General features: G+C 49.4%; 1 protein-coding gene across 1 annotated transcript in view; it reads left to right on the forward strand.

The window, feature by feature from the left end:
* Positions 1-12,476, forward strand: part of ADAM19 (ADAM metallopeptidase domain 19) — a 75,207-nt gene that overhangs the window by 40,131 nt on the left and 22,600 nt on the right. The window contains exons 6-8 of the mRNA XM_084884410.1: positions 5,142-5,334; positions 5,956-6,021; positions 10,467-10,538. Of these exons, the coding sequence (XP_084740536.1) occupies positions 5,142-5,334; positions 5,956-6,021; positions 10,467-10,538 (331 nt within the window). The remainder of the gene's footprint in view (positions 1-5,141; positions 5,335-5,955; positions 6,022-10,466; positions 10,539-12,476) is intronic.

A 12,476-nucleotide genomic window follows, 5' to 3' on the forward strand; every position in this document is an offset into this window, starting at 1 on the left:
GGGTTGTGGGAGACACTGTGTGTGTGTGAGTGTGTGTGTCCCTAGCCCACTGTCTGTCAGCAGGAGAGATATTGATTGCAGTAAAAATATTTTTAAAAATCTGATTGGTCAACTTATTTTTAAAGAAACTGCTTATTAAGAATTGTCATTACATATATAATTAGTGTGTCAAGTATTCAAATAATATAGAAGTGTAAAATGAAAACAGTGAAAGTTCTCTGGGCTTTGTCCTCTCACCTGATATAGGAGGGTAGACCGGAAGTTCTACTCTGCAGATCGAGTGGGCAGATGTCAGGGAGGTGGCACCGGGACAGGAGGTGGCCCATAAACACACAGCCAGTCCATGCCTGCCTGTCTCTGCCAATAAGTGGCAAAGCCCGCCCTCCTCTGAATACCTGGCCTTCCTTATGCAGAATGGATGACAAGTGCTACCTCTGAGTCAGGCGCAGAGTAAGCCCTCATAGGAAGTACCATTAAACTGTGACCTGTGTAGACTGGTATCAGACAATTCCTAGTTCAAAACCTGACAGTTTGCTTCGGTTCCCCAGCCTCAAATTTTCTCACCTCTAAAATGAGAACAGTAGTGACATCATTGGGTGATGGGTGCAACCTCCTTGAGAACAGGGTCCTTTTTTCCCATCGTGCTGCACCCCCCAGTACCTGGAATAGTTCCTGACGATTGTGGGTTCTCAAAACACATGCTTCGAAAGGCTGTCAAATAAAATGCTCTGTACCTTCCCTGATGTGTAATATACGCTATTCTTTTTAATGTTACTTTGGATGTAAACATTGCTATTATCACAGCAACCTTGGGAGACGGGCAGCGTGGCTGAGTGACTTATCACACAGCTAGGAGACAGCAGTGCCAGGGTTGGAATCCAGATGTGCCTCACCCCAGGCCATGCTCTTCACATGTGCCACCCCTGGGGGAGCACATCACCTGTCTGTCTCTTTCCTCCCTTCTAGGCACCTTCTAAGCTCCTCCTAACTCCTTCTCACTTGTATGCAAATTGGGGTTAAGGAAGAGGAAGGAAGTGTAACAAGGTGATCACCTCCTAGGGCCTCTGTGGATATAGGGAGGCAGGATGTGTTTAGCTCTGAATGGACAAATTCCCAGGAAGCAGTCTTGCTTAGTTCCTTGAACGATGCTAGTGGACCAGCCCTGCAGTCACTCAGGGGTCAAACCAGATGGGCTGCTGTCAGCCTGCCCTGCCCTGTCCTGCCCTGTCCTGCCCTGCCAGGGTTCCTCTGTGCAGTTTCATTTGTATCAAGCTCTTAACAATGAGGGATAGGATGGAGAGCGGAATGGAGAATAGCTTGTGAGGTCCCAGCCGCCGGGCCCCCCTCCCATGCCCCTGGTGAAACTTGGCCATGCTTATATTTAGCAAATTAGATCAACCGAGGCTGCTAGAAGGATAAACAGTTGGTGAGTGTTCACAGGAGGGCAGCCAGCAGGACCTGAGGGTGGTGATGGGGGAGGGCTCCAGGAACCAGATTCTTAGAAATCCCCACTGTCAAAGCTGGTGGTTGCTGTGAGGTGCTGGGACTTGTGCCAGCCTCTCCCCCGACCCCAGGCAGTCTGGGAGGATTGCAACTGTGACATGGAGTGAGTCACCAGGGGCCACAACCGGGGTGCGGGGGGTGGCGAGGAGGACAAGGGGAGGGCCACAGAGTCCTGTTGTTGAGAGGACTTCCAGTGTCCTTCTGAGCCTGTGTTTCTCAAACGGTCATCTGCCCTCTCCCTGAAACAGAATCGTAGGGGCTTTGTGCGAGCTGCCCCTCTGCTGCAGGTCCGAGTGTGGCTGTGCAAGGAATGGCTGTGTAACTTAAGTGCCAATACCAAGGCTTGTAGAATCCAAGATTCCTACATTTGTATTTATAATGCACTCTGTAGAATGTTCTAGGACAGAGCTCTGCGAGCTCTGATGCTAGCAGACTCTGACCCATATGTTTGGAATTCACTGATGGAGACAGCATAGAGGTTACGGGCATGGTGTCAAGAATCTACCAGAACTTAACTCTTTGGCCCCAATCTCACGAGAGCTTGTTATTTAATCTCTCTTTGAGCTCAGTCTCCTCGTCTGTAAAATGGGACCTCGTAGTGCTGATGAAATAAGAAAGATGGTGTCTTACTTCAGCTAGGCTGGTTGGGTAATGGCCCCTCAGAGGGGGTGCTGGTGCCCGACATTTGTAGCCATCTGTAACTTGGGGATACCTTTCTGATCCACTGCACAGTGCTATTGTGACAGAAGCAAGTGAGGTCATGGTTAAGGTCGTGGGACCTGGCACCTGACTGCTTAGGTCCTTGCTACCTGTGTAAGTTTGAGTTGGTTATTTAACCTCGCTGAGTTTTCTCATTTGCACAACGGGGATAATGTTTGCAAGGATCATGGAAGCTGGTGTGAAGAGTAAAATGCTCAGTGTAAAGAGTAAAATAAGTGCCTGGTCCTTAGCAAAGGCTCATTCATTTATAACCACAGTGATTATTAATATTCACCGTGCACTAAACTTTGGCATTGTGTCTGTCCACTTGGCCCAGAGGTCTGTTCAAATGATGCCCCGTCAGCTACTCTGGAACTTGCCCCAATCCCTACCTGGAACTTTCCATTCACTGGGTGTTGTCTCCACAGCCCAACCTGGCCTACACAATAGCATTAGCTGGTCTGTGGACCAGCCCTCTGTGTTTGCAAAGTTCATCGCCATCGGGAGAAACTGAGGTGACGGGAAGGGCCTTGGTCAGCCGAGATGAGAGATCGTTTGGGAACAGGATGCCTGTAGCAGCTCTGCCCTGTGCCCTTTCCTGTCTGGATTTGGGAGCGGCTGTGACCCTTGCTCTTTGCCCCATTTCCACCCCTAGCTGTCCAGGGAGCACCTTGGGTGTCCCACCGACAGGCAGCGGCAGGATAGCTCTGGGATTGCTGTGTCAGCCTGGGCGAGGCCGCCTGGAAGCCGCCAGGCTCCGCACCGGAATGAGGTCAGGCAGGGATGGTTCCAGGAAGGGCTGCTGCTGGTCAGTCTGGCGTGTGTCTCCTGAGAGCATCCCAGGCTGTCCCCAAAGGGCAGGACCTGGGTGGGGGTCCTGAGGAGCTCGGGTGGGGCTGGAAGTCAACACAGCTGACAAGAGCAGAGCGGTCCTTTGAATTTGGAGTGGCAAGGAGATAATTTAACTGAGTTTTCTGGGTGGATGAGAGCCTGCGGTTTTGGAGTACATGAAATGCTGTGGGGCCCTTGGAGCTCAATGCTGGGCTTCTTCCTCCCCCTTTGTAGTCACGTCACTGCATCAAGGAAGGCAAATGGGCTTCTCCTCACCCTTCCATTGATTAAGTTCTTTTAATCCTCACCCGAGGATATGTTTTCATTGATTTTAGAGAGACAGGGAGGGGGAGGGAGAGAGAGAAACATCATTGGTTGCTGCCCCTACATACCCCGACTAAGGATGGAACCCGAAACCTGGGTATGTGCCTGGACTTGGAATTGAACCCGTGACCTTTGGGTGTATGGGATGCTGCTCCAGTCACAATGGCCAGGGTTACTCACCCTTCCACTGATTATTTGCAATAGTGATCAATAATAAGTTGTAGCACTCTTTTCTCACCTCACTGATGCAACCCTTCATCAGTGTTGGGTGATGAAACCTTCTTGCTATCTCTGTTTGTACTAAGTGATTTACTACCATGTCTATACCCCAGGCTCTGTGAGGGCAGGCACTTTGTTTTGTTCGCTATACCATCTTCAGCAACAACAGGATGCCTGGCCGATAGCAGGGGTTTGGGAAATATTTGTGGAATGAATGTCTGTCCTCTAGCGGGCTTTGAATTACTCGAGGACAGCGATTATGTCTAGATTATATCTGGTACAGAGTAAGGGCTCAGTGAGTAAATATAATGAACAACTATATCTTTATTCTGCATTCAAAGCTAGTGTCTAGATACAGGGGTCCTCAAACTTTTTAAAGTGGGGGCCAGATCACGGTCCCTCAGAGAGCTGGAGTGCCGGACTAAATGAACTGCTAATTCCTACTGTAACACCTCGGCTGCGCTCACTGCCCAAAAAACCTGGTGGGCCGGATCAGACTCCTCTGCAGGCCACATGTGGCCCGAGGGACGTAGTTTGAAGACCCCTGGCCTAGAATCAAGAGAAAGAGTAGTCGCACATGCTTGGTTGTGGATGTCACTTTACCAAAGAGCTGGCTTGCTAACATGGGGAAGTTGGGGCTAGGAGGAATGCCATTTGGTGATGCCTCCAACTCTGGTTTCCAAGGACAAAGATACTTGTCATCCCATTTAATCATCCCAAGAGTCCCATGAGTTAGTAAATTTGCATTTACGCCTGGAAAAACCGAGGTTCAGAATTATTTAAGAGCGTCTGTTGAAGAGCATTGACACTTTCACGTTGAAGCTAAGGCCAGGACTTGGGTCTCCTCACCTCCAGGCCAGTGTTCTTCCTCTGGTCAGCATACCATCTTTTTCTGTGTCTGTAAAGTTTTGACCTGTGACTTACCATATGCCATGTTTGGGTTTGGGAAGCTTTTTGGAATCCTGGTCCTACCACATTTGTAACTATTAACTGTGCCTGTACCTGCCTTTTTAGAACTTTTGAGCTTCTCTGTGATAAGCTGTAGTACCTGAAAGTGTGTACCACATTTACACACGTGCATGATTCTCTGGAGAGGAAGTCTGAGCTTGCCTCAGCTTTTCGCCAAAGGGTGCGTGACTCCATAATAAGGTTAAGAACCAATGATTAGCCCTGGCCCTTGTGCATAGTGGCTAGAGCGTTGGTTCATGCACTGAAGAGTCTTGGGTTCCATTCCCAGTCAAGGACATGTACTTGGGTTGCAGGTTTGATGGGCAGGACACTGTGGGAGGCAACCAATCAATGTGTCTCTCTCACATTTATCTCTCTCTCTCTCTCTCTCTCTCTCTCTCTCTCTCTCTCTCTCTCTTTCCCTCCTTCCCTCCCCTTTTACTTTCTCTAAAAATCAGTGGAAAATGTACCCTCAGGTGAGGACTAACAAACAAACAAAGAGAACCAGTGATCACAACCAACTGTGCCATTTTGCATGTGGGGAAACTGAGTCCTGAGCAGGGGACTTTTCCAGGGCCTCAATCATTAACCAGAGATTCTATTTATCCTATTGACAGAGGCCTGATTGTGGTGAACAGTAACCTCAGCTACATCATCGAGCCCCTCCCCGACGGTGGGAGCCACCACCTTATTTACAGATCTGAACATCTCAAGCTGCCCCCCGGGAACTGTGGGTTCGAGCACTCTGGAAACACCAGCAGGGACTGGGGCTTTCAGTTTACAAACCAGATCAAGAAACGACCTCACCGGGTGAGTTCTCAGTGCTGGAATCACCTCTGGATGGGCTTGTCCCCTCTGAGGACCCTTACTTTGGATCCAGGGGTTATTCTGAAGTAAAGGGAGATGGGTAAAAGGAACAAATAGCTTTTTCTTTCATTCCAAATCATTGAGTGTGGGTTACCCTTGTATTTGATAGAATAGTGCTTTGGGGCAAAACACTAGTACGTCTAAAATACTCTTGAGATGCTAATTTCAGAAACTTCAAAATCTGAGGTGGAAAGAATGCATACTTCCCCGTTTTTGAATGGCCTCTTAACCTTATGCCCAAAGTGTTTGTTTACTTACACCCACAATAGAGGTATGTGTTTTAAATGGTTTGGGGGAACTTGATGTCAGCATGTCCCCCACACCGTGTGTTGGCCTCTGACCTTCCTGGACTAGGCAGCTGGGACTAGAGGACAGGACCCAGTGTCCCAGCGCAGCTGCTGGTGGTACCCAACAAGGCAGGCGGAGGGGGTGCTGAGGGGGGTGGCGATCAAGGCTGGAGCTTGCCCACGTGCCCACATAGAAAATCAAACTAGCACCACTGCTTTGAAATGAGGCCAAGTCACCATTTCTCCAGGCTCTGATCCGCTTGTGTCTCCTTCTTAGATGAAAAGGGAAGACTTGAACTACATGAAGTACGTGGAGCTCTACATCGTGGCTGATGCTGCGGAGGTAAGGGGGAGGTGGGGGCTTTTAGCAGAACTGCTCTCTTAATAGCTTCCATCCCACATTTCCAACTGCTCTGGGGGAACGCTGAGGCACTTGTCTTCCTCCCATTCATCATAGGATTTTGACCTTAACTCTGAGCAAGGGCTCTTTTGGCTGTTTTAAACATGGTTAGAAGAGAAAAACAAGGAAAGTCTTCTAGTCCTGATACATTACTCAGATTTAAAAAAAAAAATCAGTGCAATTGCATTGGCGGGATTACCATTTCTTAGCCTGGGTCTGAAGACTTCTAGATTTCGGTGCTTGTTCTTGGGGAATCTGAATTCTCTATAGAAATTTAAAAAACATTTTTTTCTTTTTGCACAGATAATAGGTGTATTCTGAGTCATCTGACTTAATGCAATTTCTTGCCCATGTATGGGTCCATTTTTATACTCAGGTTGGCACTAAATGAAAACCCGAAGCTGTGGTTTCCAAAATGTGGTCCCTGGATCTGTAGTATCTGTAGCACCTGGAACTTGTGAAAATGCCAGTTCCTGGGCTGTACCCCAGAACTACTGAACCCTGAGCTGTGGGGCTGGGGTCCAGCAATCTTAAGTTTTGACAAGCCCTCTGGGTGGTTCTGACACACAAGCAAGTTGGAGAACTGCTGACGCAAAGGAATAGCTGTTTGGCCTTCATTTCCATATGCCTCAAATTAGACAGGCTCCCGCAGGCCTTGGCTTCTAAGATTGGGTGAACACTCATCTCTCTCTTTCATTTCATTTATTCATCCGTGATTTCTCGATTCTCTCTTATGTGCCAAGCTCAGTACTCACAGAACTTGGCCCCAAGAGATATAGACAGACCTGCCCCCTAGTCACAGAGCTGACAACCGCAGCAGGGAACTGCATACTGGTTCCCAGTGTGGTAACTGCTAGGATGTTCCTTACAGAGGATTAGAAATGCAGACAATGAGGGAGCCACATGGTGGCTTTGGAGACTGGCAAAGCTTCTCCAAAGTGGTGAGGTTGAAGGTGACCCCGGAAGAATGGGTTCAAGCCCCAGAGCCCATATTTGCCTAAATTAGCCATATTTTACCCCCAATTCTCATGTAACGACTCGACCACAAAGCTAAGCACATCTAGGCACGGACAACATGAGCAGCTGAGCACTCATGGGACTCTTCTCTCGCTGCATGCTCGCCTGGGCGCCCTGAGGCCGAGGCTTACCCAGCTCCAGTGCGTCTCACACCCCATCCCCAGGGGGCCTCCTCTCAAGGCCGCTCTACCTGGTCCGCAGTCCCGAAGCTCGGGTCTCAGAGGCAGTGCAGGGTGGTTGGAAGGACACTGGATTCCAGGCCGGAAGGCCTGCCTTCGTGGGTCATTGGCAGGAGGAGGTGGCCTTGAGCTGCCCTAAAGGACAGGATGTTAGCTGACAGAGAGGTGGTGGTGAAGGGCACCCCAGGCCTGGGAAACATCGTGTTCTGCTTTAAGAAGAGTTTTGCTTTTTAACTGATGTTGGTATTGGTTTTCAGCAGCCTCTTTCCCCCTTTTGTTTTCCTTTCTGAAGACTGGTGTGTAGGTGTGTGTGTGTGTGTGTGTGTGTGTGTGTGTGTGTGTATGTGTGTGTAGGCTAGGGAGCAGGGTGGGGTCAGGATCCAAAGCTGATACAAAGGCCAAGGCCCCAGGGTCTTGGGAGGCGGTAACCCTCACTGGCCCCTAGGGGGAGGGTTGCTGGAAGAGCTGAGCTCTTCTGACTCCAGGCCGTGTTTTCATTTTAACTTCGCATCTCAGATCATCCAATGCAGTTGTTCATGAACCAGTTTTTTTTCAGCCACAGAATCCTTTGTTCAGAGGAAAGCTCCTGGGACCCAGGAGTTAAGCACACAGAAACACAGCCTCTCTGTTGTAAAGGTGGGGGGCCCTCCCCTTCAGCCCTGCACTCTCCCCACTGGAATCTTGGGGTAGGGTTTTAAAACCCACTGCATGTGAGTCTGTGCAAATCAGGGCACAGGAGGGATTGGGCATCTTTAGTCTCTTGACCTCCAGGGTCGCAGAAAACGCCCGCAAGGAAAACTGGCCGCTCAGGATGCCTTCAGGACTAAGGAGTCGCCTGGGCCACCATCCTTTTTCAGAGGGGCTGCCTTCAGCGGCAGCCGGGCAGGCGTTCCTGACAGACAGGCACAGGCTAGCTCATGCTGCCTGGGGACCAGCTCATGCTGCCTGGGGACGGGAACTGGTTTATTTCTCAGGTCCTGGGCTTTGAATGAGTCATGGGGATCGCGAGGGGATATACAATAGGCCAGGCTGGTTCTCAGGCTCACAAATCCCTCCCCCACTCCCTCTTCCAGCGGCCTCTTGGCCTCGGCCTCTGCAGGCAGAAATGTATTCCTGACAATTAATCTGAAAGGATGGGAAGGCAGCTAGGGGGAGGGCAGCCTTATCTGTGATTTATAACCTGGTGCTTAGACAGGCCAAGCTCCTCCTCTGGGCTGCACCGGGAGCAGAGACAGATAGTGCTGCTGCTGCTGAGGGTGAGGGAGAGGGAAAGGAAAAGGGAGTGAGAGAGGAAGAGGGAGAGGGAGAGGGAGAGGGAGTATTGTCAGCAGTAAAACTGGCCAAGCAGCTGCTCACTGCCGGGGTCTAGGTGGGGCCACCTGGGTGGGTCTCAGCTTATTTCCTCAGGCAAAATGGGGAATCCAGGAGCGGGAAGAGCAAGATGGGGTGTTGCGGAAGGGGGCCGGACAGCTGTAAGAGCAGGAATGCCAAGAACTTGCACATCAAATCCAGCCCACACGTTTTTGTAGGCAGGGTTTTACTTCCATGCCTACTGCGGCGCGTATTGTCCATGGCTGAGCTATGGCAGAGTTGAGTAGATGCAACAGAGTCAATATGGCTGCAGAGCCTGAAATATTTACAATCTGCCCATTTAGGAAAAGGTTTGCTGGCTCTGCTTGAGACTCTTCTGGATGACGCAGTGCATTCCTTCAATGGACAATTGCTTAAAGATAGGAGCAGTATATTAGAAAGGCAATAAAACATGACTATGATTTTATAACAAATATTCACTATATCCTGCCACACTTTTTACACAGTGAGACCAATTTAGAAATGGGATGGCTGTATAGTGAGAAACTCCAGGATTCACACCTTGTAAAGTCTGAGTCATAATGCCTGATAACTGACTTGAACTCTTAGAAAACACTAGCGAAAGTGGGATGAGTGACAGTTCCAAGGAAGCCCAGGAATGTCATCAGGAAACGCTGGTTTTCTCCCTCATGGCAGAGACACACCATCACAACCAATGTCCCTGAGAGTTTTATCTGGATGGTCTTTATTTCCTGTTTGGTTATCCTTGCTGAAGGAGGTGGAGGAAGGGCGTGGAGGTTTGGCATGGAAGTGGCATAGATAGTTGTGTGCCCCAGGTAAATGACATAGGTACCCAGATTCTGTGTAACACTGATAGCAGACAGGAAATGCCCATCACTGGCAAATGTAGGTCAGTTGTGGCAGATTTTATCTTTACACGGGACGCTTCCCTTCATCATTGCAGCTGAAAGAGGGCAATCCTTTTAAAGCTGGAAGGATAAATGTGAGGCTGCATCATGAAATGTCTTCTTCCTGGTACCCATGGCGGACATTTCCAATTGGGCCCAGCACTCTTTCCTGCAGAGCCCCGGGCAGTCTCAGAGTTCTTCTCGCCGTAGAAGGCACTGCCAGTCCGTCTGACGAGCGGCGTGCCAGACAAACCCGGGTCTTAGGATCCTCGATGCCAGCACCCGCTCTGTATCACTCCTGTGGCCTTCTGCGGCCATGATCTCTGTCCATGTTTTCTCAGTCCATTTCAGTAATATGCCCCTTCAGTACAGAACCTGCCCTTACAGTTGTTTCTGGCCCTCTCTCTGTTGCAACTGAAGCTCCTCTGGGCTACGACCAGGATCTCACACCGAGTGCCAAGCCCAGGGCCTTGTGTAGAGCAGGCGGTCAGCAACAATTTGACCACTGCTGACTGACCACATGAAAGGAGCCCTGCAGAAACCCCTGGGATGGTGGCTTTATGTTGGATGATGCCCGGGGCAGGGATCAGATCGGTCCCCCTTCTAAGACCTAGTGGGTTTGTGGGAGGCCTTCTCATTTGGAGGACAGGAGAACAAGGTTGACTTTAAGGGCTGGAGAAATAGAATTCAATTCACTGTACAATCATGGCACGCCTACTCCGTGCTGGGCATTGGTGGGTGGGGATACCAGGATGGATGTGATCCAGCTCTGCTCTCCCTCAGATGACACTGTGTGTGTGTATGCGTGTGTGTGTGTGTGTGTGTGTGTGTGTGGTGAGGAGACAGCTATGTAAAAATGACTGCTTACAGAAGATGGGAGAAAGTAAAAACTAATCCAGAGACAAGTAATGGGCATGGGAGGGGTTTTGAGAGAGTCCCCGGTGTCTTACCTAGTTCTGTTTGTCCCATTTAGTTTACCAAGAATGGACGAGACCTGGAAGCCACCAAAAACAAGCTCATTGAGATCGCCAATTATGTTGATAAGGTGAGACCAGGTGTGTACTTTGTGGGAACGGTGCCAGCACTCAGAGGACAGGAGCTCACACAGCCCCTGAGCTGCCTCGTGTGTGATGGACTGGTCGGCCTAGCCAGCCTCTGAGAGGGAACGGCAATGCCTCAGAGGCGCAGGTGAACTTGCGAAGCTCAACTATGTGACCTGAGCCAAGTGACTCATCTTCTTTGGCTTGAAGTTTTGTTTTGTTTTGAATTTATAAAATAGAGGGGTTGGCCTAAATCAATGGTTTTAGATAATTTTTCTTTTTGTGGTGGCTTCCTTTTTTTGTGGTTGTTTAAATATATATACTTTTTATTGATTTCAGAGAGGGGGAGATAGAAACATCAATGATGACAGAGAATCATTGATTGGCTGCTTCCTGTACGCCCCCTACTGGGGATCGAGCCTGCAACCTGGGCATGTGCCCTGACCGGAAATGGACCTTTGACCTCCTGGTTCATAGGTTGGCACTCAGCCACTGAGCCACACCAGCCAGACAGGTGACATCTTTTTTAAAATGAAATCTTGTGTCACTGTCTAAGCATTATAAGCCCTGGCATTGTTTGCTTATTTTGTTTTTGTAACGCACGTGCCTGGCTTAAGCTTTGGGCGCCCAGGCCTTCATTACCAAGAGGCATCCTCTTCGAAGTGGGCTTTCCCGGCCTCTACAGGATGGGGGAGAACCAGGCCCCCTCCCTCCACTGAGGCTCTTCCGTCTTAGAGACTGTGGTTGATTTTAATAAGAGGCCATTTGGGTACTTGTATGGTTTTTCTCTCACCCCAATAAAAACTGAACCCAGGCCCTTTCCCTTCACTTCTCCCCTCACCTCCTCCACCCCCACTGGCCACCTCTCAGGTTGTGCTGTGTGATTTCCAGATCTTGTGAGTAATAAGCCTGTATCTGTTCAGTTTTCTGGTGGCTGTTGCTGAAGGGAGTCTTGCCATCATAGTAAGAATCACAAGGGTGGTTCAGCTCTCTAACGCTGGTTATTAACAGGCTGAGACCAGTTCAAAACTATCCGATATAAAAGTCAGATAAACGGGCTGCTCCAGGCTGAAGCAGGGTGAGGCCTAGAGCTCTGACCTCTCACCCCTTCTCTCCATCCCTACAGTGGCTCCCAGGAGACCGAGGACGTGAGGAGCTCGGTTGAAGAATGCTTTAAGGTTCTTTAAGGCTTTAAGGTTCCTTCCAGGCACAGAGCTCAGGAGCTCTCCGACCGAGGAGAGAATTGAGCTAGGTCAGCAAGGGGAAAGGACAGAATGTTAAACGAGGAGTGGCTTGTTTCAGGAACAATCTGTGTAGGCTGTGTCTGTGAACGGTTCTAAAGTGATTTCCTGTCCCAGAGAGACCATGCCCATGGCTGACTTTCCCAGGGCAAGCCTTTCAAGCATGCTCTTAGGGAATGCCCAAATTCTCGACTTTTATTAGTACAAGCTGGTCTGGGACATGGTCTTTCAAATATTTTTTAAAATATTTGTTATAGTGCAAAACATAGTATCGATAGAACAGGTAATCTAGCCTCTTCCTAGGCCAGCAGCCGTTTTAAAATGTAGATTCTAACATGTTTGGGGTCACAGGTCTCTTTGAGACTCTGACAACATTGTACAAGTTCAGGCTACTCACAGAACTCCTGCAGCTTTAACTCTGGGCTGGCTAGGGAGTCATGGGTCCCAGATCCAAAGGAGAAATCATTTTTTCCTAAACACTAGAGTATAAAGGAGAGAACTTAAACATTTTCTAGACATTTAACAAGCAGATTCGGTAGTATTCTGATGTCATCAGGTAGTCAAGTCTATGCCAAAAATAGCTCTGGAAATTCCAGAAAGCCCGTGGTCAGTGACTGGTGAAAGTCAAACACTGGCATTTCCTGGAAGGAAGGGTTCCAGGAGCGCAGTCCAGTCTCTCTAGCTCTCCACTCGCTCAACAAT

Source organism: Pipistrellus hanaki (assembly GCF_964339955.1).
Source record: "Pipistrellus hanaki genome assembly, chromosome: 5".
Lineage (NCBI taxonomy): Eukaryota > Metazoa > Chordata > Mammalia > Chiroptera > Vespertilionidae > Pipistrellus > Pipistrellus hanaki.